This window comes from Euleptes europaea, chromosome 7 (assembly GCF_029931775.1).
Source record: "Euleptes europaea isolate rEulEur1 chromosome 7, rEulEur1.hap1, whole genome shotgun sequence".
In the NCBI taxonomy this organism is placed as follows: Eukaryota; Metazoa; Chordata; class Lepidosauria; order Squamata; family Sphaerodactylidae; genus Euleptes; species Euleptes europaea.
This window is the reverse complement of record NC_079318.1, coordinates 99,184,722-99,211,464: the sequence shown is the minus strand read 5'-3', so window position 1 is coordinate 99,211,464 and position 26,743 is coordinate 99,184,722. Positions and strand designations below refer to the sequence as shown.

Below are 26,743 nucleotides of genomic sequence, written 5' to 3'. Positions count from 1 at the left end.
TGCCTTCACTTGCCCTCACTTTCCATTTCTCACTTGCCTCCTATCTGCCTTAGACTTCACCGGTCTGTCTCTGGACCTGGGCTGTGTCTGTTTAATGCTTCTGGCAATAAATGTTTAATATTATTCATTCCTTTGCATATTATAACATATAATTCCCTGCCAACCCACCCAATTAACCCACTCCTGGCAGCTAAGCATTCCACAAAAGACATTGCTTTAAAAAAAAAAAAAATTAAAGCCACAGCAAATTCAACATTAGATAACATCAGCAGCCACCGGAGCAACCAACAAAAGCCCTCTAGAACAGAAAATAATTATACCATCTTCCTGAAAGTTCCTAGACTGGCCTCCTTCGTTCAAGATGGAGCCACCACGGGAAAGGCCCCGGCCCTCATCTCCGATCGCTTCCTCTCGGTTGGCCGCACCCGGAGCAAAGCTTCCTCCAAAGACCGCAACGCCTCCACCGTAAGCATAAAGAAGCGTGCCTCTGAGCATGTGCAGACAGGGCTCCCTTTTTCAGTCTCCAGGTTACCTCCTTCCTTCCCCAACAGCTCTGCTTTTTTTAAACTGGACACCTCGGCGCAACCCTTCAGGCTGAAATTCTTTCTTTTTTGTTTTTAAAAAGGTGCTATTTAAAGAGGAGGGTCTTCGTTTTTCCAAAAGGATCAGTCATGAGAATGGGCCTTTTAAATCCATTAAAAAAAATAAAAGACTGACATAACATAAAACATTCATCGGTTTCCAAGAAAGGGCAGCCGATGTCATCCATCAGTAGCTGTAGAAGTGTTCCTGGATCGATCCACTCTGCCGGGGGGGGGGGGGAGGGGGAAATAGAAAGATGCTAAGTTAAGGACTGTAGTGGGGAGGGGCCGTGGCTCAGTGGTAGAGCATCTGCTTGGCATGCAGAAGGTCCCAGGTTCAATCCCCGGCATCTCCAGTTAAAGGGACTAGGCAGGTAGGTGGTGTGAAATACCTCTACCTGAGACCCTGGAGAGCCGCTGCCAGTCTGAGTAGACAATACTGACTTTGATGGACTGAGGGTCTGATTCACTATAAGGCAGCCTCATGTGTTCAAATGGGGGGCACAGTTGCACCCCATCAGCCCTTCTTGCCCAACAGTGTGAAGAAGAAGAAGAAGAAGAGTTGGTTTTTATATGCTGAGTTTCTCTACCACATGAGGACAACCAGCTTACAATCCCCTTCCCCTCCCCACAACCGACACTCTGTGAGGTAGGTGGAGCTGAGAGAGCTGTGACTAGCCCAAGGTCACCCAGCTGGCTTCATGGGTAGGAGAGGGGAAACCAACCTGATTCACCAGATTAGTGTCCGCCGCTCATGTGGAGGAACGGAGAATCAAACCCGGTGCTCCAGATTAGAGTCCACCGCGCCTAACCACCCCTCTTAACCACTACACCTCGCTGGCTTGTGTCGCCCTTGGTGGGGGTCTCCCAGTTTTCTGCCCAAACCCCCAGCCAGATGTTTCTGCTGCTCAGTAAGTTGGAGCAGCCCTGCCTTCTTGGGATCCGGAGGGAGCAGAAGTCGGCCCAACTCACTGGCGGATGCAGTCAGGGATGTGCGCTTGATCCAAGGGGATGAGCTGACCCAGTTCTTCCAAGCTGTTTACAAACTGGACCTTCTGGCTGAACTTGGAACTGGAAAAAGCCAAAGGTGGAAGAGAGAGAACAGCACAGTCGCTAGGGTTGTCAGCTCTGGAGTAGGAAATACCTGGGGATTTTGGGGGGGGGGGTGGAGCAACAGAAGGGGTGGGTCTGGGTAGGGGAGGAACTTCAGCAGGGTATAATGCCATAGACCCCCCCCCCTCCAAAGCAGCCATTTCCCCCAGGCAAACTGATCTCTGTAGTCTGGAAATAATTTCATGGAATCATAGAGTTGGAAGGGCCCACCAGGGTCATCTAGTCCAACCCCCTGCACAATGCAGGAAATTCACAACTACCTCCCCCCCACACCCCCAGTGACCCCTACTCCATGCCCAGAAGATGGCCAAGGTACCCTCCCTCTCATGATCTGCCTAAGGTCATAGAATCAGCATTGCTGACAGATGGCCATCTAGCCTCTTCTTAAAAACCTCACCACCTCCCAAGGAAGCCTGTCCCACTGAGGAACCGCTCTAACTGTTAGAAAAATCTTCCTAATGTCTAGATGGAAACTCTTTGGATTTAATTTCAACCTGTTGGTTCTGGTCCGACCTTCTGGGGCAACAGAAAACAACTCGGCACCCTCCTATGACAGCCCTTCATGTACTTGAAGATGGTTCTCATATCCCCTCTCAGTCTTGTCCTGTTCAGGCTAAACATACCCAGCTCCTTCAACCTTTCCTCCTAGGACTTGGTCTCTAGACCCCTCACCATCTTCATTGCCCACCTCTGGACACCTTCTGGCTTGTCTACATCTTTCTTAAATGGCAGTGCCCAAAACTGAACACAATACTCAAGGTGAGGTCTAACCAGAGCAGAATAAATTTGTAATCCCTGGGAAATCTCCAGGCCCCACCCAGAGGTTGGCAACCCTAACAGTCACTGATAAATCGCAAGGAACAGCATTGGACGTCCTATAATTGTACCCCTTTCCTCCTGCCCCCGCTTCCACCCCGGAGGTATTTGGGGTGCAAATGAAGTAAATAATTAAAATCAATACCTGATGAACGGTCTGAACACGGCCATTAGGGCTTTGACATACCAGGAGGAATGCACCAGAATCAACGATTTCAAGTTCTTCCGGAGTCTGCAACAGAGGCCAAAGGGACATAAAGGCACTGTTAACTCATGGAACTCCCCGCCACAGGGTTTTTGTGACCAAGGAAACAAGGATTCAGTTGGTGACCTCAGGTTATTTGAAAACTAAACAAATTTGGTTTGAGCGACCCCGTGGAAACATGCACATTTCAGAAACAATAATTGAATGGATTTTAAAAGATTTTCTTTTAAATCCGTTTAATTCTTTTTTAAATTTTAGGCTGTTTTAATATAACATTTTTATGGATTTCCTCTTACTTGGGTAATTTATTCCAGTAACAGAATGTGCTAGATATTTTTTGCTCTCCTGATCCTAGTCTTTGCCATTTCCTGTGGCAGGAAAAAGGCCAAAGAATCCAACCCAAATGGAGAATTTGTCCGGGAGCCCCAGACCACAAAAAAACACCTTTGTGGAAAATCGCGATTCTAGGTGACTGAAGGACACCTTTGGATTAACACCGCCTCCTGCTGGCCATTTCTGACCTTTCAAAGGCTCAGGAGGTGGTACACATTTGGAACGGGGAACAGGTTCTAGTTTGCAGAGGGATCCTTATTGCACACCTTTTAAAAAAAAAACCCTCTACATTTTGCAACGGACGAGTCTTTCATACGTAATCTGTCTGTTACATGTGCAAGACGGTCAGTCCAGTGTCATGGTTTCAATGTGTTGCCAGCCCTATTTTGAAATTCCAGACAGTACTTAGCACATTGCCTTGAATTAGACAGCACTTAATTATTGCCCTTACTGGAGTGGCCCAGGCCAGCCCAGTCTCATAGACTCATGGTTGTTGGAGAGTTGGAAGAACATAAGAACATAAGAAAGGCCCTACTGGATCAGACCCAGGCCCATCAAGTCCAGCAGTCTGTTCACACCGTGGCCAACCACGTGCCTGTGGGAAGCCCCCAAACAAGATGACTGCAGCAGCATTTATCCTGCCTGTGTTCCACAGCACCCAATATAACAGGCATGCTCCTCTGATACTAGAGAGACATATCCACTCCCCTCTTAAACCCCTCCAAGTTGGCAGCCATCACTACATCCCGGGGCAGGGAGTTCCACAATTTAACTATGCATTGTGTGAAGAAATACTTCCTTTTATCTATTTTGAATCTGTCACCCTCCAGCTTCAACAGATGACCTCGCGCTCTAGTATTATGGGAGAGGGAGAAAAGCTTCTCCCTGTCCACTCTCTCCACGCCATGCATAATTTTATAGACCTCTATCATGTCACCCCTTAGCCGCCTTCTTTCCAAGCTAAACAGCCCTATGCGTCTTAACCGCTCCCCATAGGACAGTTGGGAAGGGGCCACCAGGGTCATCTAGTCCAACCCCCTGCACAATGTAGGAAATTCACAACTACCTCACCCCCCCACACCCCCAGTGACCCCCACTCCTTGCCCAGAAGATGGGCCTCCGTCTGATCCAGCAGGGCTTTTCTTATGTTCTTAACCCCCTGTACAATGCAGGGAATTCACAACTGCCTCCCCCCCACCACACCTCCAGAGACCACTACTCCATGCCCAACTTAGTTGGGGGCCTCCATTTTCTTTTTACTTCCCCCTACCGCCCCCTCTTACCTCCTGTCAAGGGTCTGATAACACTGTCTGATCCAGGCGAAGGAAGGAACCTGGCTGCGAGGGGTGGCCCCATTCAGACACACCAATGTGTAGTTTTCTGCCACCATCAGCTCCAGGGTACTACTGATGTACCTGGCAGTGGGGGGGAGGGGGAATAACACAGCAGGTGAATCAAGGGTTTGAAATAGCTGAGCTCCTTTGCAGGACAGATTTAGTGCCAGCTGTAATGTTATCCATATAGAAAGCAAAAATGGAAATTAAAGTATGAAGAAAAAGAGCTGGTTTTTATACCCTGATTTTCTCTACCTTTAAGGAATCTCAAATTGGCTTCCAATCACCTTCCCTCCCCCTCCCCACAACAGACACCCTGTGAGGCAGGTGGGGCTGAGAGAGCTCTAAGAGAGCGGTGACTAGCCCAAGGTCACTCAGCTGGCTTCATGTGGAAGAGTGGGGAATCAAACCCGAATCTCCGGATTAGAGTCCATCACCTGTGTGGAGGAGTGGGGGATCAAACCCAGTCCACCAGATTATAGTCTGCTACTCGTGGAGGAGTGGAGAATCAGACCCGATTCTAAAGATTAGACTCCAATGCTAGTGAAGGTGGTATCATTATTCAAATAACTGGCCAGATTAATAGATTCATTTTGATCAAAACCACACACCCCAAAACTTGTACTGTATCCTTGGTTTTCCCCTTTTCCAAGGATCGCAGTGCACTGCACCTGGTTTCCCCCCTCCCTCGTTCTGTGCTCACAACAACCCTGCAAGGTAGGTTAGATTGCAAGATGGGGACCGGCCCAGGGTCAACCAACAGGCTGAGTGGGGATTCAAACATGTTTCTCCCCGCTCCCCCTGTTGCTTTCCAGCGGCTCTCCAACATTTCCAAGGCTTTCCATCATTAATTAGCCATTTTAAAAATGAATTTTAATGCCAGAACTTCCAACACCTATGGCAGGTACTATGAGTTCACCAACCATGTTTGGGAATTTTGCTAAGATGCGCCCCTGGGAACTACACTGGAACAAGCTTATACGTGACTGATGAAGATATTTCGAAACAGGAAAATTACCGGATCCCTGTTTCATCGTACCTGCGCGCTGGCTTTCCCATTTATAGCCTGAGACGTTGCATGCTTTATTGTATTTTTATGCTTGTCTTCCAAATTGTGGACTGAGACGTTATATAGTGACTTGATTTCTGGCTTTGACCTTGTATGATGTCTTATCGTGTCTTCATATTGTTTTTCCTGTGTTTGGATTGAGACTTTATATAGATGAAGCTCTGGTTTTGACCGTTAGTGCTCAGTTTCTATTTATATTTGTTATTCTTTTGATAATTACTCTTGCATTCGTTTTGACTATAAAGTCTGAAGTTTATATCACTAGCTACAGTTGCTGTATATTTTTATACTGAACTAGCCATACAGCACTTGTGATTTTGTTTGATTATCACTGTTTTAGAAGAGGCAGCTTCCCGGATTGCACACACCCCAGAGGGAACGCCTGTTCTTATGCCTGCAACATCACTCTGAGTGCAGGTGAAGTCCAAGAATGTTTTTCTTCGGAACAATTGATTTTACTCATATGCAAATCGATGCAGGTTTATTACATTAATGAATTATTAAAATTCATCCAGTTTATCATCCATTAAATCCCTACAGGTCTTGGGAGCAGGGTATCTGAAGGACTGTCTTTTCCCATATGTTCATGCCTGGGATTTAGGATCACAGGGAGAGGCCCTGCTAACTGTCCCATCCATCAAAGAAGCCCAGTTGTTGGGCATGTGAGACAGGGCCTTTTTGGTGGCAGCCCCACAGTTATGGAACAACCTTCCCAGGGACATCTGCCTGGCCCCCTCACTTTCGATCTTTAGGAGGCGATTTAGGAGTTTTATTTAGGATTACGTTTTCACAGATTTTTGACAGCAATCCTAAAAAGATCTACTCAGAAGGAAGCCCCATTTTATTCAATGGGACTTACTCCCAGGAAAGTGTTCTTAGGATTGCAGTCTTTGTTTTAATTTATTGGCAGTACTAGTTGGAGATTTTAAATCGTGGTTGTTAGGTGTTTTGATAATTGTTTTATTTGTATTCTAAGCTGCCTTGAGTTCCACAAGGTAGAAAGGTGACTTAGAAATGTCTTTGATAAATAAATAAATAATCCATTTAAGGTTCCCTGAATTTAGCTACAGCCCCTCCTTCCGCGGCTGTGTGCAGAAGAGACGGAGAGCAGAAACTCTCAATCTGTTTTAGAGCTGGATTCGAGTCCAGTAGCACCTTAGAGACCAGCAAGATTTTTCAGGTATAAGCCTTCGAGAGTCAAAGCGCCTTTTATCAGATACCTGATCTCGAAAGTTTATACCCAAAAAAACTTGTTGGTCTCTGAGGTGCTACTGAACAATAGGAAGTGGCTCTACATGGAAAAAAATGGTACCATTGGAAGAGAAAAAGAAGAGTTGTTTTTTATACCCTGGTTTTCTTTAAGTAAACGTGTCTCAGAGCGGTTTACAATCACCTTTCCTTCCCCTCCCCACAACAGACGCTTTGTGATGTAGGTGGGGCTGAGAGAGTTCAGAGAGAACTGTGACTGGCCCAAGGCCACCCAGCAGGCTTCATGTGGAGGAGCGGGGAAACCAACAGAGTTCACCAGATTAGAGTCTGCTGCTCATGTGGAGGAGTGGGGAATCGAACCCGGTTCTCCATACTAGAGTCCACCATTCTTAACCACGACGCCACGCTGGCTCTCCAGCCCCACCCTCTCCAGCTCCAAGTTCTTCTCACCAAACGTGTCTCAAGCAGGGCATGACGCTCACCTGAAGAGGTTCTCCATGACGTAGGGGTAACTGGGGGTGGAGCTCTCCGGTAAGTAGCATGAGGCAAACACAATGATGGCGTTGAGGCCTTCCCCGTAGTAACCTGGAGGAGAAAGATTGGGGACACACATGAAGCTCTAAGAGAACTGTGACTAGCCCAAGTTCACCCAGCTGGCTTCATGTGGAGGAGTGGGGGAAACAAATCCAGTTCACCAGATTAGCCTCTACCGCTCATGTGGAGGAGTGGGGAATCGAACCCGGTTCTCCAGATCAGAGTCCACCGCTCTTAACCACTACACCATGCTGTCTCTCAATAAATACTCCCCAAATTTGGTTGGTCTCTAAGGTGTTTCTGGGCTTAAGTCTAGCCATTTTACTGCAGACCAACACAGATATCCTTTGAAATTATCCCAGGAACAATCATCACAAGCAATAAGCCAAGGTTCCCTGCCAGTACCTCCGTGGGAGATGACCCTCTTGTAGGGCCCGATGGCCCCCAAGTCCACTTTCTCTTCCCTCTCGTCCAGCCGGAAGATCCGCCACATCCGCCCGTCCTCGCTCTTGAAGTCCACCACGTGGTCAGAGCAAAATTTCTCAGACAGGTTGCTGTCCAGCCGCTGGGCCCGGGGGAGGTCATCTGAGGATGGGGAGTCATATAGAATCATAGAGCTGGAAGGGGCCAATCAGGCCATCTAGCCCACATCGCTCTCGGATCGGGACCCCCATTTCACCAGGGAAGGGGCCGATCCCCTCCGCGGAAAGGGTCAGCAAGGAATGATCTCTTTCGGATCATGTTCCTAAACCTCCAACACTCAGGGCGCAGAAGGGCTACAGGCCTCTTCCTTGCAGCAGTTGGACAACTCTACGACAGGGATGTCCCCAATGTAGAAGAAGAAGAAGAGTTGGCTTTTATATGCAGACTTTCTCTGCCACTTAAGGGAGACTCAAACCGTCTTACAATCACCTTCCCTTCCCCTCCCCACAACAGACACCCTGGGAGGTAGGTGGGGCTGGGAGAACTGTGACTGGCCCAAGGTCACCCAGCTGGCATCACGCGCAGTAACGGGGAAACAAATCCAGTTCACCAGATTAGCCTCCGCCGCTCAAGTGGAAGAGTGGGGAATCGAACCCGGTTCTCCAGATCAGAGTCCACCGCTCCAAACCACACTGCTCCAAACCACCGCTCCTAACCACTACGCCACGCTGGTAGTGCCCATGGGCGCCATGGAACCTACAACACCTTTCGTGACACGTGCCAAGTGTTTTTAGAAGGGGGGGCTTTAGCCCAGCCAGGCATCTGATTGGCCATTTGAGATTTGATTGGCTGTACATATGTGTAAAAATGTTGCTTTGGCGGCATCTGCCCACCGCGCTGTGTCAGCCATCCCAAGGTGCCTGTGGGCTCAAAAAAGTTGGGGACCCCGGCCCTAGGAATATTGCTCTGAACTCTTAGGGGCTCATTAGGACTTGATGGGCCTGGGTCTGATCCAGCATGGCCTTTCTTATGTTCTTATTAGGAGGATCGAGCGGCTCGAGCAACACGGGGGGTGGGGGGCTTCTGGAACTCCCCACACATGTTGGCTGCATCTGTTGGCTGCATCTTAAAACATAAGAAAAGCCCTGCTGGATCAGACCCAGGCCCATCAAGTCCAGCAGTCTGTTCATGCAGGGGTCAACCACGTGCCTCTAGGAAGCCCCTAAACAAGACCACTGCAGCGGCACCATCCTGCCTGTGCTCCACAGCACCTAATATATTAGGCATGCTCCTCTGATCCTGGAGAGGATAGGCGTGCACCATGACTAGTATCCATTTTGACTAATATAGCCATGGATAGCCCTCCATGAACATGTCCACGCCCCTCTTCAAGCCTTCCAAGTTGGCAGTCATCACCACATCCTGGGGCAGGGAGTTCCACCATTTCACTATGCATTGTGGGAAGAAATACTTCCTTTTATCTGTTTTGAATCTCTCAACCCTCCAGCTCCAGGAGATGACCCTGTGTTCTGGTATTACGAGAGAAGGAGAAAAGCTTCTCCCTGTCCGCTCTCTCCACACCACGCATAATTTTATAGACCTCTATCACTTCCCTTTGGAAGGTGGCGCATCTGTCAGATGAGGTGTGAGGATGAAAACCGATTTCTTCCCAGAAGCAACCCCCCTTGTGAACAAATATTTCCATCAGCATCCCGCACCGGACAGACACCCGTCCCCTGGTGGGTACCCTTCCGGAGGGGTTTTCCTCGGACCCTCACCTTCCCATTCGTACTCGTGCCCATTCTCAGATCCCTCCTGCAGGTCGCTATCGGACGGCGTCTCGAGCTCGTCCACGTTGATGTCCAGGCTGCCGTCCGGCGTGTGCGGCGGGAATTCGCCGGACTTCACCGAGCCCTCGCCGAGATCCGGCGCGGGGAGGCGTTTCTTCATTCGCCGACGGCCACACAGCTCCAGGGTGTTGGGGGTGACAGCTGTGGAGGAGACAGAGGTGGGGGAAAGCACAGGGTGGGAACCGATTCTCTGCCACTGACTCTCCGGCATCTCCTTGGGCGAGACCCTTCCTCTTTTCCAGATGTTTCCATCACAAGAATTTCAGAAGAGCCCTGGGTCAGGCCAATTAAAAAACAACAACAGACCAGCAAGATATTCATAGGCAGGGCAAGAGAGTGATGGCGTGGTGTAGCGGTTATGAGCGGTGGACTCTAATCTGGAGAACCGGGTTCAATTCCCCATTCCTCCACATGCAGCCTGCTGGGTGACCTTGGGCCAGTCACGGTTGAAGGAGCTTGGTATGTTTAATCTGAAGAGGAGAAGACTGAGAGGGGATATGAGAACCATCTTCAAGGACTTAAAGGGCTGTCATACAGAGGAGGGTGCCGAGTTGTTTTCTATTGCCCCAGAAGGTCGGACCAGAACCAACAGGTGGAAATTAAATCAAAAGAGTTTCTGTCTAGACATTAGGAAGGTTTTTCTAACAGTCAGAGCGGTTCCTCAGTGGAACAGGCTTCCTCGGGAGGTGGCAGGCTCTCCTTCCCTGGAGGTTTTTAAGCAGAGGCTAGATGGCCATCTGTCAGCAAGGCTGATTCTATGACTTTGAGCAGTTCATGGGAGGGAGGGCATCTTGGCCGTCTTCTGGGCATGTAGTATGGGTCACTGGGGATGTGTGTGTGTGGGAGAGGTAGTTGTGAATTTCCTGCCCTGTGCAGGGGGTTGGACTAGATGACCCTGGCGGTCCCTTCCGACTCTATGAATCTATGACCCCTCCACTTTTCCAGATGCTTCCATCACAAGAATTCACAGGCAGGACAAGAGAATTATGGCGTGGTGTAGTGGATAAGAGTGGTGGACTCGAATCTGGAGAACCGGGTTCAATTCCCCACTCCTCCACATGCAGCCTGCTGCTGGGTGACCTTGGGCCAGTCACGGTTCTCTCCGAACTCTCTCAGCGTCACCTACCTCGCAAAGTGCCTGTTGAGGGGGGGAGGGCAGTTGATTATAAGCCGCTTTGAGACTCCTTTAAAAATTCGGGGAGGGGGCCATGACTTAGTGGTAGAGCATCTGCTTGGCAAGCAGAAGGTCCCAGGTTCAATCCCTGGCATTTCCAGTTTAAAGGATGAGGTAGAAGGTGGTGTGAAAGACCCCTACCAGAGACCCTGGAGATCTGCTTCCAGTCTGAGTAGACAATACTGACCTTGATGGACCATTGGTCCGATTCAGTATAAGGCAGCTTCATATGTTCTTCATTTGGACCCGGTATCTCGCATTTAGAGGTACACTGCCTTCCTAGATGGAGGCTCAATTTAACAATTTTACCTAATTACCATTGATAGACATCCCCTCCCCTACCAACAGGCCTCCTTGGAAACAATCTGAACTTGGGATGCTACAACACCCACACTTTCCGATCGCATGGTGTTTGCCAGTTTCAAGCAGGGCAGGGAGCCCATTTTTCCTTGATCAGTTTGGCTGTTTGCGACCAGTTCGAGCCTTTTACTTTTCATGGATTCAAAAACCATACAGGACAGAGCAATCCCCACTCTTTCACACCTGATGACAGTCCTCATTTCTGCTTTGTCCACCCCCAGGACTTTTGTCACTGTGTGCTAGTCGACACCCAGTCAGTTAAGTTGTGTACTGTACACAGTATCCAGGTGTGGGCAGAAGTGGTTTGCCATTTGCCTGCCTCTGCGTAGCAACCTGGATTTCCTTGGTGGTCTCCCATCCAAGGGCTAACCGGGGCCAACCCTGCTTAGCTTCTGAGACCTGCCCAGGTCAGGTTAGCCTGGGCCATCCAGGTCAGGGCTCATTTAAACAAGCAGTGAGAAAATTAGTCAGACAGCTATCGGTGATAAACACTGTATTTATTTTAAGTCCCACACACACAATTTGATGCCTCTTAAATCTGTGGCAGGGTATGAGCTTTTGTGAGTCACAGCTCACTTCTTCAGATACGTATCTGAAGACTGATATCTGAAGAAGTGATCTGTAACTCACGGAAGCTCGTGCCCTGCCAGAAATTTTGTTAGTCTTTAAGGTGCTACTGGACTCTTGCTCTTTTCTACTGCTGCAGGCTAACACGGCTACCCATCGTGATCCATCTTAAATCTGTGCTAATGAGATTATATCATATATGCAGATTTTTGAACAGCCTTGCAGGAGACGTAGTTCCACCCCCATGAATCATTTAATCACCTGTCCAAACTATTCACAACCTGGGATACACTCAGTTTTATCTCCTGTGTAGTAGTTGCAAAGGCCCCTGCTGGGGAAGGAAACAAAATTCCACCTCCACAGCTGGTGCATGGCTGTTGGGCAGGTAATATCCTGTGTGAGGAACTCCAGGTCTTAATTATGCCTTGTGCTGGCATTTGTGTGCTGTGAGCACATTGGCATGTTGCTATGCGCATGGAACGCCAGGAATTGTCTTCCTCAATCGGACCAAAGGTCCTGCACCTCTAGCATCCTGTATCCCATATCATCAAGTCAGTGAGATGCCTCTAGGAAGGGTACAAACAGGAAACAAAGGTGGCGGCGTAGATAGTCTGCCTCTATACATGGATGTTCCACTGAGCTCGATAGGAATCTCTGCCTCCGGAAATCTTCTGGCTGTGACCCAAAAACGGGCTGTGACTATCTCACTGGCTGGTTGTGCTTATCATGCTAACTGAGCGGAGGATCTGGGTCCCATTTCTCCTAGCAATGGGCAAGGGTACATGATGAGGCATTCCCAAGGGCATGGCTCTCTCCCAGCCATGAGTACTGAAGGCAGCAAATGAGCATCTGTGACCTCCCAATCCATGGTGCCCATAGCTGTGTGTGTGCACAGCCTGGTCCACGGTGCGGAGGGCTGCTGAGTCCCACTTCACCACCGGCGGGAAGTTTTTGAGGCAGAGCCTGAGGAGGGCAGGGTTTGGGGAGGGGAGGGACTTCCGTGCCATAGAGTCCAATTGAAAATGCGGCCATTTTCTCCAGGTGAACTGATCTCTATCGGCTGGAGGTCAGTCGTAATAGCAGGAGAACTCCAGCTAGTACCTGGAGGTTGGCAACCCTAACGGTGAGGCCCGGGGAAGAAGAAGAAGAAGAGTTGGGTTTTTTACCCCACTTTTTCTCTACCTTTTTCTCTACTTAGGGTCTCAAAGCGGCTTACAATCGCCTTCCTTTCCTCTCCCCACAACAGACACCATGTGAGGTAAGCGGAGCTGAGAGAGTTCGGAGGGAGCTGTGACTAGCCCAAAGTCACCCAGCAAGTGTAGGAGTGGGGAATCAAACCTGGTTCTCCAGATTAGGGTCCACCGCTCTTAACCACTATGCCACGCTGGCTCTCCGTCCAGCCTGGGCCATCCAGGTCAAGGCAAGAGATGAGCAGAGGTGGTTTGCCATTACTTGCCTCTGCGTAGCAACCCTGGACTTCCTTGGTGGTCTCCCATCCAAGTACTAACCACGTCTGACCCTGCTCAACTTCCGAGATCTGACACGATCAGGCTAGCCTGGGTGACATAATAGTTTACAAGGCATCCTGAACTCATCAGAGCCAGCGGGGTGTCGTGGTTAAGAGCGGTGGTTCGGAGCAGTGAACTCTGATCCGGAGAAACGGGTTTGATTCCCCACTCCTCCACGTGAGAGGCGGAGGCTAATCTGGTGAACTGGATTGATTTCTCCACTCCTCCACATGAAGCCAGCTGGGGGTCCTTGGGCTAGTCACAGCTCTCTCAGCCCCACCTCTGCCTCACAGGGTGTCTGTTGTGGAGTGGGGAAGGGAAGGTGACTGTAAGCCGGTTTGATCCTTCCTTAAGTGGTAGAGAAAGTCTTCTCTCTCTGTCTCTCTCGTCACGAATGAGACAGACTCTATTTTGAAGCCCTCCAAAGTGGGCAGAGACCCAGAAATGCCTTCTCTCCAGCTGTGAAGGGTTCTTAAGAGACCCTCCAAAAGTTTTTACTGTTTTTCAGGCGCATCGGCCCAGGAGCCAACGCTGTGCTATCGGGCCGCTGCAGCTCAAAGGCCAGATGAGAAGATGCAACGGATGCAGGTCCCCTCTGGGCCATAATTTGCCCCCCTCTGCTTTATTCCAAAGGCATCTCCAAAACCTTCCCCAAGGAGCAGGGATTGGGGCCAGGATAAAAGCTACCAAGCCTGGTGGACAGGAGCCAGGGGTGAGTTCCGCGCAAACCACCGAAGCCAGAAATGAAAGCATGTTTAGAGGAGGAGGCACAGCTGGAGCTGACAACGTTCCTCAGCCCCTCCTGGGCCTTACCTGGGCTCAGGTCTAAACTGCAGTCTTCAAAGTCCTCTTCGGAGATCTCTTCTGGAAGGGGCCTGCAAGGAAGGAGAGAGGAGTGAGCCAGGGACAGCGCCGGGCTCCTCAAGAAAAACTAGGGTTGCCAGGTCCCTCTTCGCCACCGGCGGGAGGTTTTGGGGAGGGGGAGGGGTTTGGGGAGGGGAGGGACTTCAATGCCATAGAGTCCGATGGCCAAAGCAGCCATTTTCTCCAGGGGAACTGATCTCGATCGGCTGGAGATCACTTGTAATAGCAGGAGATCTCCAGCTAGTACCTGGAGGTTGGAACTTAAAGCAATACAAGTACAAAAATAAAGCACAAGGTTGCTAACAAAGGTATATTCAAAAGTCAAGCCCACAGGGGGCAAAAAGGGGGAAAAAACCCCACAACAGAGCAACAAGGACAAGGTCCCAATACAAGGTAAGGCACAAACTGCTCACAATATAAGGCAATAAATACAAAGCTTCCAATAAGGCAAGTAAGTCTACAGTCCGGAGAATTGTATTAAACGCAATGGGTTCCCGGTGGTGTTCCCAGTTCACAAATTTTTTCAAGCTTCGAGTCGATCCGTAGACAAAAACAACCAAAAAGTGTAAGGAATATATCCCTCATTAATCCCAGGACGCCTGGAGGTTGGCAACCCTAAGAAAAAGCTCTCAGTGCTAAAGAGGCAGTATGGCCTCGCAGCTAGGTTGACAGCGGGGAGTAGGGTTGCCATCCCCCCGACGGTTAATAACCAACAAACACCTTTGCTGCAATAAACCTAGTTAATAACCAAAGAGCAACACGAAGGCTCTACTATTGCTATTCATACATTTACTCATCAAAATACGAAAACAATTCCAATAAACAATATACTACTACAAACTACAGAATGCACTATGTGACTGTAATATACAAATAATCAACTCAAAAGAATAGTCCAGAGGTGTCAAGCAGAGTCCAAGAGTCTCAGCCACCGTCTCCTGGGATTACAACTGATCTCCAGCCAATAGAGATCAGTTCCCCTGGAGAAAATGGCCACTTTGGCCATTGGACTCTATGACATTGAAGTCCTTCCCCTCCCCAAACCCCGCCCTCTTTGGGCTCCACCCTCTCCTCAGGCTCTGCCCCCCCCCCCCCGAGTCAGGGAGCAAAAAATCCTGACCCGGAGCTTGCAACCCTAGCATGGAGGCAGAGTTTGGGTTTTCTGGACCAGCCACTGGATTTTATTTCTCAGAGAAATGTATAAAATGTATATATAAAATGTATAAAATGTATATATTTTGAATTTTGAATTTAGATTGTACTGAATGAGGGGGGGGAAAATGTCCTCCGTAATTAAAATCCCCAGAACGTTAAAAACATCCAAACAATTAAACCATCACATCACCCAACAATTCTCCCAAAAGGGGGGGGGGTAAAAAGACCATTGAGAAGCCAAGTTACGGGGTTTGATCCTATGGATCTGAACTGCCGATGTAGTGCTTTCTTGAAAATCCTGGCACTGGGGAAAGCGCTGCCATTAGCGGAATGGAAAGGCAGGATCCAGCCGCTCGATATGGATCAACAAAAGGCCTCAGGAAACAAATGAGTCTGCCCAAAGCAACAGAAAATCAGCAAGCACGGTGCCAATTGCATGTGGCAGGGAGTTCCAAAGTTCTGGGGCTGTTACCGAGAAAGCCCCGCTCCTATTAGAGGCCGATGTGGCCTCTCCAGGTGGGGCCTGGGGATCTCCAGGAATGACAACTGATCTCCAGACTAGAGAGAGAAGTTTCTCAATTTGCTTTCAAGGCAATACCCGAATCTGAAATCTAGCTCGTGAGGGTTGGCAGGTCCCTCTTCGCCACCGGCGGGAGATTTTGGGGGCAGAGCCGGAGGAGGGCGGGATTTGGGGAGGGGAGGGACTTCAATGCCATAGAGTCCAATTGCCAAAGCGGCCATTTTCTCCAGGTGATCTGATCTCTATCAGCTGGAGATCAGTTGAATTAGCAGGAGATCTCCTGCTACTACCTGGCGGTTGGCAACCCTAGCGCGACTCCAAGTTCAGCACTGACGTGCTATTTTCTGACAATGCAGACAGGCGACCGTTACAGGCGAGGGGAATATCGGTGGGGGAATATCGAATCTTTGCAAGCAAATCCCAGCCCTCAAGTCCCTAAGAACCTCGGAAGAGCCCTGCTGGATCAGACCAGCGAGGGCCCATCTAGTCCGGCATCCTGTCTCACACAGTGGCCGACCAGTTCATCGGGAGGTCCAACAACAGGGCATAGAGGCCGAGGCCTTCCCTTGATGTTGCCTCCTGGAACTGGGGTTCAGAGGTGGACTGCCTCTGAGCATGGAGGTTCCACTCCTGTTTAATTTCTGGCTCAGCGAAAGAGTGGAGTTTTGAATACGAAGACAAGAGAAAGAGGGGCACAGATGGGGAGAATGCCGCCCCAACCCCATCCTGAGTCATCTGCTACTGGCATGGAGGACAGAATCCTCAGCGGAGATTTTGACAAAATAGAGCCTCCATGACCAGAGGCAGTATATCTCTGAATTATTGGGCCACAACAGAGAAGGGCCTTTGTGCCCCAGCCTGTGGGCCCTGTGGCCAGAATTAGGCATGCTCACTCTCCGACGGGGCTCATCCGATACTCTCCGACTTCTGCTCACCGGGGGAATTCGTCGTCTTGCCATTCCTCTTTCAGCTCCATGTCCCTGATATTGACCGTCTCTCCGTTCGGCTCCAGGCCCACCAGCTTCTCTGGGCTCCTCGTACCCCTGCAAGGCCAAAGGACATCAAGACTCATCAAGACCACCTCTCTACTGAGTAGGGTTGCCAACGGGCAAGTAGTAGCAGGGGATCTCCTGCTAATTCAACTGATCTCCAGCCGATAGAGATCAGATCACCTGGAGAAAAATGGGCGCTTTGGCAATTGGACTCTATGGCATTGAAATCCCTCCCCTCCCCAAACCCCGCCCTCTTCAGGCTCCACCCCCAAAACATCCTGGACCTGGCCACCCTACAACTGAGCTCCATCAGGTTCAAGGTGAATCAGCTCCGCCCCTTGACCTCAGGGAAAGAGTGGAGTTTTGAATACGAAGACCTTTCTACCTGGAATAGGGTTGTCAACCTCCAGGTGGTGGTTGGAGATCTCCTGCTATTACAACTGATCTCCAGGTGACAGAGATCAGCTCACCTGGAGAACATCGCCGCTTTGGAAGGTGGACTCTATGGTATTGAAGTTCCTCCCCTCTCCAAACCCCACCTTCTTCAGGCTCCATCCCCAAAATCTCCAGGAATTTCTCAGCTCAGAGTTGGCAACCCTACCCTGGAAGCAGAGAAACCCTCCAAAGCAAAGCACCTTGTTGAGTTTCTTTGGGTGCCTAGGAAAACTAGGACTTTTGGCTCCCCCATTCAATCGAGAGAGAGAAGGGAGAAGTGGAGAATGAATGTGCAGCATCCAAAACGAACCACGCGGACATTAAAAAACAGATTCAAAAGCCCCTCATGTACCACTTTGGCAGCTATAGAAGATTAGACTGAACAGATAAGGAGATTCTCTTTGCTTGTTTGTTTGTTTCAGACATCTTTCAGTTGCCTTTCTTCCCTATGGAGCTTCAGGCAGCTTACAATGTAAATAAAATAGACTGCATAAAAATACATAAAACCAAAATTTAAAAAGACAGTTTAGGCCTGTTTTAATCAAATGGAGTCCTAAATAAACCATCTTCCACGATTTCCTAACTATCGAGAGCGATGGGGTCAGGCACACTTCTCTGGGGAGGCTTTTCCATAATCATGGGGCTGCCACTGAAAAGGCCCTGCCTCGTATGCCTACCAGAGGTGCTTGTTTGATTCTAGAAGGCCAAACTTCCCTTCAAGCCAGCAAGGGAGACCCCTCTCGCCTTTCTGGCGCCCCTCAAAATCTGGCACTTTAGCTGGACTTCTAGGTTTGCCTAGTGGTCGAGCTGGCCTTGTTTTTGATCCTTATGAAGTTTATTTATTGCATTTGTAGACCACCTTCATTCCCAGCAAGGCGGTCTCAGTTCTGTTAATGCACCCTCAACCAAACAGCGCTGCACCATTGGTTCCCTAACAGTGGAACAGAGAAGATTTCCTCCTTCGTGGGAGCCCCAAGAGGGCTCTACCAGTTGGGTTTCTCCCTGGCAGAGCACCAGGGAAGCAGACAGCATTGTGGAGCAGGCAGGGATTCGTGGTCTGCTAATGTCCATTTTGGAAGGCCGCTTTAGCCTGGATCGGGCTCTCCGTCACCCTTGAACAACCCTTCCCATGAAGGGCAGGTTAGAAATTTAAACACCACGTTCAAACAAGCCGTCCCTGGCACTCCTCGGAAGGGGCCTCCTGCAAACAAGCCACAATTACCTTCGCGGCAAATTTGGCCCGGCTCGAAACGAGGGCCAGGGAGACCAAAGCACCAGCCGGCAGCTGGGGCAAGCGGATTTCTCCGGCTCCATCCATCCCTGCGTCCCCAAAGCAACGGTGTTCGTCCCCAGCTGGCAGGCAGAGCTGAGCCCAGGCTTGCGGTCGAGTGGCACGCCCAGCAAAGGAACACATCACTCCCTTGGCAACGCCGGCCAGACGGGCAGGAGGATTGGTTTTGTTTGCCTAAGTCAGCAGAGCCGAGGGAGGCAGCCGGCGTGCGGCCTGGCCTGGCTCTAACGCAAGGGGATCGCTAGCCACCCAGCATCCTGTCTCCGCCGGTGGCCAGCCAGGTGACCCGGGAGGCTCACGATCCAGGCAGGACAGCAACAGCCTCCTCTCACGGCTTGCCCTCAAAGAATCATAGAATCACAGAGTTGGAAGGGACCACCAGGGTCATCTAGTCCAACCCCCTGCACAATGCAGGAATTTCACAACTACCTTCCCCCCACATAGCCCCAGTGACCCCTACGTGCCCAGAAGATGGCCAAGATGCCCTCCTTCTCATGAACTGCCTAAGGTCACAGAATCAGCATTGCTGACAGGTAGCCATCTAACCTCTGCTTAGAAACCTCCAGGGAAGGAGAGCCCACCACCTCCCGAGGAAGCCTGTTCCACTGAGGAACCGCTCTAACTGCTAGAAAATTATTCACCAGCCCCGATTCAGAGGTAGCCTGCCTCTGCAGCTGGAGGCTCCATTCGGCTAGGTGACCCAATCTCAGAATACAAGCATTGCCAATCCATCTAGCCTGGTATCCTATTTCTAGCGGAGGCTAGCCGGATGCCCCCAGAAGCGCACACGCAGGGCAGGGAGCCAGCAGCCTCCTTTTCTTGGTTCACAAACCCTTGGCACTCGGAGGTGGGCTGACTCTGAACAGTCCATAGCTCTCCGCCTCTCCTCCACCATCTTTGCCCAGCTTCTCTATGCATTTTTAATCTCCTGCTTTCAGGAACCAAAATGAGAATGAGAGAGAGAAAGCGGGAGAGCTTTTCAGATCAATCCAATCCATGTCTTTGTCTCCTGCTTTTTGCAAAAAAAAGACACCTCTTGCCAACAGGCAGCTTAACAGATGTGCTTTGTGCCCATTGTTGCAGTAATCTCCACATCAGCCCTGCAGGGTCTGCATAATTCATAAGGTAGTTGTGAATTTCTTGCATTGTGCAGGAGGTTCAGGCGGTTGGACTAGATGACCCTGGTGGTACCTTCCAACTTTATGATTCTATGATTCTAAGGTAGCCTGATATTATGAGTCCCTTATTGTAGAGTTGCCAGCTCCAGGTTGGGAAATACCTGGAGATTTTTGGGGGTTGGAGCCTGAGGAGGGCAGGGTTTGGAGAGGGGAGGGACTTCAATGCCATAGAGTCCAATGGCCAAAGCGGCCATTTTCTCCAGGGGAACTGATCTCTATCGGCTGGAGATCAGTTGTAATAGCAGGAGATCTCCAGCCACCATCTGGAGGTTGGCAGCCCTAGGGATGCAAGAGAGTGACTTGCCCAAAAGGGCATAATTGAAGAGATGATAGGTTGGGTCCCCCCCCCCCCCCAAGATCGGCAGCGTTTCCCCGTGGATCACAGATCCTTTCCCCCAGTGCAAGAGGCTGGAACGGATCCTTGTGCTGGGTAGGGATGCCATCAATGGGTTGGGAAATTCCTGGAGATTTAAGGGGGGGTGGAGCCTGAGGACAGCAGAATTTGGGGAGGGGAGGATCCTCAGAGAGGTATAATTCCATGCAGTCCCCTCTCCAGTTTTCTCCAGGGGAACTGATCTCTGCCACCTAGAGATCTGTTGTCATTCCAGAAGATCGCCAGCCCCCGCCTGGAGGTTGGCAACCCGAAGAAAGCACCACTGTGAGCCGAGAACCAGGATCCGACCCTATCTCTGTAGTGAGACTTGAACCAGGGATTTCTTGCTCCACAGCTCACAACTGAAGAACAGGTGAGACATAGCTGGCAAATAAGGCCTCTGATCATGTGCAGAGTGCCTTCCCTGTGCCAACTGCAAAGGGGGGGGAGAGTTCCTTCTTTTTTAACAGCTGAGCAGAATGAATGATGTTTAGGGGAGGGGCCGTGGCTCAGTGTTAGAGCATCTGCTTGGCACGCAAAAGGTCCCAGGTTCAATCCCCGGCATCTCCAGTTAAAGGGACCAGGCAAGTTGGTGATGTGACCGACCTCTTTTTCCTGAGACCCTGGAGAGCCGCTGCCAGTCTGAGTAGACAAGACTGACTTTGATGGACCAAGGGTCTGATTCAGTAGAAGGCAGCTTCATGGGGAGGTGCCATGGCGCAAAGTCTATGCTGGGTATGCAGAAGGTCCCAGGTTCAATCCCCGGCATCTCCAGTTAAAGGTACCGAGCAAATAGGTGATGTGAATAGATCTCTGCCTGAGACCCTGGAGAATTGCCGCCCATTTGGGGAGGGGCTGTGGCTCAGTGGTAGAGCATCTGCTCGGCATGCAAAAGGTCCCAGGTTCGATCCCTGGCATCTCTAGTTAAAGGGACTAGGCAAGGAGGTGATGGAAAGACCTCTGCCTGAGAGACCCTGGAGAGCTGCTGCCGGTCTGAGCAGACAATACTGACTTTGATGGACCCAGGGTCTGATTCAGTAGAAGTCAGCTTCATGTGTGTTCGTGTTTGTTAGGCAGGGAGAGAGAACTGCCTTGACAGAATTCCCACTTCTGGTCCTTTTTATCTCGTAGCCCTGCCCGTCTTTACGTACGGGGCCACGCTCGGTTTGCTCGTCCACTTCTTCTATTTAACGATAAACATCCCAAATGCCTTGAAGAGGGGGAAATGGTCTTCATTGCCCCGACAGATCGACCAAGGGAAGTCCTCCTGCACACAACACGCCGTTCCCTTACCGAACTCCCTGCCACAAGGCGGGACGGGGATGACCAATCGCTCGAGGTTCGTTTTGGTTTTTAACAAAACAGATTAGACAGATTTGTGAACTCAGAAAAGGTCTCTGCCAACCTGTCGACAATGACAGCTAAATTCAAGAGCATCCATGCACAGAGCCAGTCTACCTGCGAGTTGCCCTGAAACAAGAGAAGGCCTTTCTTGCGGCCTTCCCGAGGCATACCTGCCTCCCCACTGTCTGGAAAAGAAATGTTGGGCCGGATACTTCCACCCGGGCATGCCCCTACAATTTCCTCCTCTTCTTTGGGGAACGCCGCCCCGGCAGAGAGCGTGTCCCTTTGGTTGCTGCAGCTCCGCATTCCTGATTCCGCTTCCAGCCCTCCAAGGCATGAATCACACGTTGCCGAACAGGTCCTGACGCATCTGTGCCGTGACTCCGTCAAGGTGGAGATCCTCCGCCTGACATCTCCGTCCAAAAACAAGGGAGGCCCCGGAGCCAAGAGGCCCTTTGTTTTGACAGGCGGCCCAGGCCGGGTGAGCTCGATCCCGCTGGCTGGCCAGAGGCCTTCTTGAACACATGAAGCTGCCTTCTACTGAACCAGACCCTTGGTACCTCAAAGTCAGGGGACAAGTTAGGGGACAAGTTGGAGCAGCTGCCCTATGAGGAGCGGTTAAAACACTTCGGGCCGTTTAGCTTGGAAAGAAGGCGGCTAAGGGGAGATGTGATAGAGGTCTATGAAATAATGCATGGTTTGGAGAGAGTGGACAGGGAGAAGCCTTTCTCCCTCTCTCGTAATACTAGAACGCGGGGTCATCTGCTGAAGCTGGAGGGGGAGACATTCAAAACATACAAAAGGAAATGTTTCTTCACGCAACACATAGTGAAATTGTGGAACTCCCTGCCCCAGGATGTGGTGATGGCTGCCAACTTGGAAGGCTTGAAGAGAGGAGTGGACATGTTCAGGGAGGAAAGGGGTATTCGTGGCTACTAGTTAAAATGGATACCAGTCATGATGCACACCTCTCCATGATCAGAGGAGCATGCTGAATATATTTGGTGCTGTGGAGCACAGGCAGGATAATGCTGCTGCTGTCGTCTTTTTTGGGGGCTTCCTAGAGGCCCCTGATTGGCCACTGTGTGAACAGACTCCTGGACTTGATGGGCCTGGGTCTGATCCAGCAGGGCCTTTCATAAATTTCTTATGTCTACTCAGACTGGCAGCGGCTCTCCAGGGTCTCAGGAAGAGGTCTTTCACATCACCTCCTTGCCTGGTCCCTTTAACTGGAGATGCCGGGGATTGAATCTGGGGCCTTCTGTATGCCAAGCAGTTCCTCTGCCACTGATCCATGAGCCCTCCCCAAACATGAAGCTGCCTTATACAGCATCAAGCCATTGGTCCATCAAGGTTGGTATTGTCTACTCAGACTGGCAGCAGCTCTCCAGGGTCTCAGGCAGAGAAAGGTCTTTCACATCACCTACTGCCATTTCTTGAATGGTTGACACTTGAACATAAGTGAATCTGCCTTATACTGAACCAGACCCTTGGTCCATCAAAGTCAGCATTGTCTACTCAGACTGGCAGCAGCTCTCCAGGGTCTCTGGCAGGGGTCTTTCACATCACCTACTTGCCTGGTCCCTTTAACTGGAGATATTGGGGATTGAACCCGGGACCCTCTGCATGCCAAGCAGATGCTCTACCACCAAGCCATCGCCCCTCCCCTAAAGAGATGAACACATGAAGCTGCCGTATACTGAATCAGAGCCTTGGTCCATCAAAGTCAGCATTGTCTACTCAGACTGGCAGCAGCTCTCCAGGGTCTAAGGCGGAGGTCTTTCACATCACCTACTTGCCTAGTCCCTTTAACTGGAGATGCCGGGGATTGAACCTGGGACCTTCTGCATGCCAAGCAGAGGTTCGACCACTGAGCCACAGTCTCTCCCTCGGGAGGAGTCCCTGGATACTCCAGACAGGGCCCCCCAAATCAGAAATGCCTCAGCCCCAGCGTAACCTTGGTGCCCTCCACCAGTGAGGGATTCTCAGTTACAGAGTGCATGCACGCGCTCAGTTCTGCAAACATATGTGCGTGTGGACACAGAACGTGCAGGGTGGCCAGCCTCTAGCTAGGGCTTGGAAATCTCCTGGCATTACAACTCATCTCCAGACTGCCGAGATCAGTTCCCCTGGAGGGAATGGCTGCCTTGGAGGGCGGGCTGTAGGGCATTATACCCCACTGAAGTCTCCCCCTTTCCCAAACCCTTCTGTCCCCAGGCTCCATCCTGAAATTTCCTGGAATTTCCCATCCTGGAGCTGGCAACCCTATCCATGTACTGAATAAGCTTCCATGAGCCAGCAGGTAAGGTAGGATACAAATGCGGAAGGAAGGAAGGAAGGAAGGAAGGAAGGAAGGAAGGAAGGAAGGAAGGAAGGAAGGAAGGAAGGAAGGAAGGAAGGAAGGAAGGAAGGGAGAAGAGTTGGTTTTTATACCCAGATTTTCTCTACCTTTTGTAAGGAGACTCAAACTGGCTTACAATCTCCTTCCCTTCTTCTCCCTACAACAGACACCTAGTGAGGAAGGTGAGGCTGAGAGAGTACGGAGAGAGCTGTGACTAGCCCAAGGTCCCCCAGCTGGCTTCATGTGTAGGAGTGGGGAAACCAACCCGGTTCACCAGATTAGCGTCTGCCACTCTTAACAACTATACCACGCTGGCAGAAAGAAAGAAAGAAAGAAAGAAAGAAAGAAAGAAAGAAAGAAAGAAAGAAAGAAAGAAAGAAAGAAAGAAAGGAAGGAAGGAAGGAAGGAAGGAAGGAAGGAAGGAAGAAGAAAGAAAGAAAGAAAGAAAGAAAGAAAGAAAGAAAGAAAGAAAGAAAGAAAGAAAGGAAGGAAGGAAGGAAGGAAGGAAGGAAGGAAGGAAGGAAGGAAGGAAGGAAGGAAGGAAGGAAGGAAGGAAGGAAGGCCATTTGCTTGGATCACAGAAGTCACATTGAACTGGTGGGATCTCTCCCTTCCTTATGTCTCAAAAAATATTTCAAGTCAAGAGCATTTTTTTTGCTGCGTCTTTTGATTAAAATATCGGCCAGCGGAGGCCAAGCTTGGCCCACAGTGACCAGTTGCTGCTCAACCTCCATCCAAACAGCAGCCCCTGACCCATATGTGGGTAAACGGGGTGGGGTGCATATGGAGGACAGGGCCTTTTCTGTCATGGCACCCTCCCATTACCTCTGGCACTAAACCGATTGGCCTTCCACTGCCCCATCCACCCGTTTGGGCTGTTTGGTTTGGCGGCTTCTTTGCCAGCTTTCTTTTGCCCGCCTTGTTTCTCCTTTGTCCTCTTTCTCTCCCAGTCTGAGATCGCTTGAAGAGTATTTTTGGAGTCACTTCCTTTATTTCAGACCACTGTTTTATCCGTGGAGGGCGCAGACATTTTTGCAACCTTGGCGGATTTGAGTGTGCTTTCGGGAGCCCCCTCCCCAAGAAATCTGTTGGCGATTTCTATGAAATAAACACAGAGGGTACGGCCCACCGGGAGGAACCGCTTGAGTTTGGGAGGCAATCCTCCGCGGGACCCTGAGGGCCGAGGAGTCATTCTCTGCTTGCAGTGGGCAAACGCCTGCTGTAAAGCTGAGTGGATTTGCAAAGCGCTTGGGGCTCCTCCATCCTTCACCAGTCCCCATACTGTTCCGTTCTGCGTTTCAGCAGTTGCTGGGGAAGACGCACCGTGGAAGGTCGAATCCTGGGCCCCAGAGATATCGATGCTCCCTGACAGATCTGGGTCAGAGAGCAGAAATTCCCCCTCTGTTCAAACATCCCGTCTCCTTGTAACGCAGGAGAATCCACACGGCTCACAGATAATGGGAATTCTAACCAGGGCTTTGAAATATATTTAGAAAATGTCTAGGCTGCCTTTGCAGAGAACCCACACCAGGAATTCCCCTTTGGCATTCCGGGAACACTGAAAATTGCTTTCTTCTGACCTGAGCTGGGAACCCCACTTCTAATATTCAGTGTTTCGAGGCCAGTGCTGCACTCTACATATGCTTAGAGGAACTCTTCATTGCTCAGTCCACATTGTCCACAACTGACCTCAACACTGAATGAAATCAGATTCTGGGCCTAGAAGCCAGCTTCAAACCAAAGAGACCCCCATTGCCTTCACTTGAACCTTTCAGCGTGAGTTGAGTGGGTCAAAGACCTTATTAAAAATGACACACTCACACACACACACACACACCGTATCTGCTGCACTGGATTGTCCAAATGTGTCAAATGCTTGCCAGCATCTACCCCATCTTTATCGGGACAATCCTGTCTTTCTCCAGTGCGGAATTCATGGCCTTCATTGTATCTTCACAACAACCCTGTGAGGTAGAGTGACTAGCCCAAGGTTGCCCAGTGAGCTTGGTGGCAGAGCAGGTCTCCCCACTCCTAGTCGGACACTTGAATCCAGGACACAACGCCGGCTGCCATTCGTTTCCGAACGCCAGCGAGATTCCTCAAATCTCTCTGGGATTGTCGATGTTCCCAGGTGTTCGTCAAAGTCCTCCATATTTTGAAGGCTCATTGGAACACAGAATATCTCTACGATGGGGATTTCCGAGCCCCCAAAATCTGAGCCTGCCCGTGAACCACCAAACACTGCCCTCCCAAACTTTTCCAAAGTCCTGTCAAGACAAACTGCTCCTTCCTCACCCATTCTATGAGCTTTACATAATTTTTCTCTGCTGCTGACCCCCAAATGCCTGCAGACGTGAGAAGGACTGGAACCCTTTCCAGAAGCCCGTTCCTGATTCGAACCTTGGGCGCCAAGGATAAATCCCCACTTGACTCCCAAGCCGCAAACTCACCTTCCGGACAGAAGGACCGCCGCATCCTCTCCCATGTAGGAGCCCATGGGGCCTGGCCCTTAAGGAAGAAGCCCGGCTGGAACTCCGTTCTCTTCTGAGCCCGGTGCGTTAATGGCAACACGGGGACGTCCGGGGATGCCGGCTAGAGCCCAGACTCGTCCCAAACAGGTTTTGCAGCATTAATACTTAAGTAGGGCTGTGCAGGCCGGGCTGGGTCCTAGTGCCACGCCGTGATGTGCATCGGTCCAGCCCTGGGGATGGGGTTGCCAACTGCAGGCTGGGAAATTCCTGGAGATTTGGAGACGGAGCCGATGGAGGAACGGGTCTGGGGAGGGGAGAGACCTCAGCAGGGTAGAATCCCATAGGACCCATCCTCCAAATTGGCCTATTTCTCTGGGGAACTATTGTCTGTTGTCTGGAGATGGGTTGTAATTCTGGGAGATCTCCAGGGCCCGCCTGGAGGCTGGCAACCCTAGGGGATGGGCAGGGGAGAGACACGGCTAAGCAAGCAAGCAAAACTCCCAATGGGCAAACAAGTGAAGGGCGACCCTTCCTCCATCCACTGGGCCCGGCCCCCCAAATCCATGCCCAACATCTCACCCTGGGAGTTCCTTGGGGCAGGGATCACTCAGGTTGCCACCTCCAGGTTGGGAAATTCCTGGAGATCTGGGAAGGGAGCTGAGCACAGATGCAATGCCGTGGCGTCCACCCTCCACAGCAGCCG

The 26,743-nt window shown here is 50.6% G+C and overlaps 1 protein-coding gene across 1 annotated transcript; it reads right to left on the bottom strand.

The window, feature by feature from the left end:
- Positions 1–761: 761 nt before the first annotated feature.
- On the bottom strand, positions 762–26,066 carry BNIPL (BCL2 interacting protein like). Its single transcript, XM_056853912.1, has 10 exons — positions 26,020–26,066; positions 16,551–16,658; positions 13,890–13,951; positions 9,396–9,608; positions 7,600–7,779; positions 7,143–7,245; positions 4,332–4,463; positions 2,656–2,742; positions 1,554–1,652; positions 762–804 (listed from the first exon to the last, which is right to left on the bottom strand). The coding sequence occupies exons 1-10, from the start codon at positions 26,064–26,066 to the stop codon at positions 762–764; spliced, it is 1,074 nt and encodes a 357-aa protein (XP_056709890.1).
- Positions 26,067–26,743: the final 677 nt, after the last annotated feature.

What these genes read in the sequence shown, in the direction of transcription:
- BNIPL (XM_056853912.1), bottom strand. Translation starts at nt 26,066, where the DNA reads ATGGGCTCCTACATGGGAGAGGATGCGGCGGTCCTTCTGTCCGGAAG. An exon ending in GAGGGTCATCTCCCACGGAG is followed by an intron (nt 7,246 to 7,599) that starts GTACTGGCAGGG and finishes TTTCTCCTCCAG; the next exon opens with GTTACTACGGGGAAGGCCTC. An exon ending in GTGTTCAGACCGTTCATCAG is followed by an intron (nt 1,653 to 2,655) that starts GTATTGATTTTA and finishes GGCTTTTTCCAG; the next exon opens with TTCCAAGTTCAGCCAGAAGG.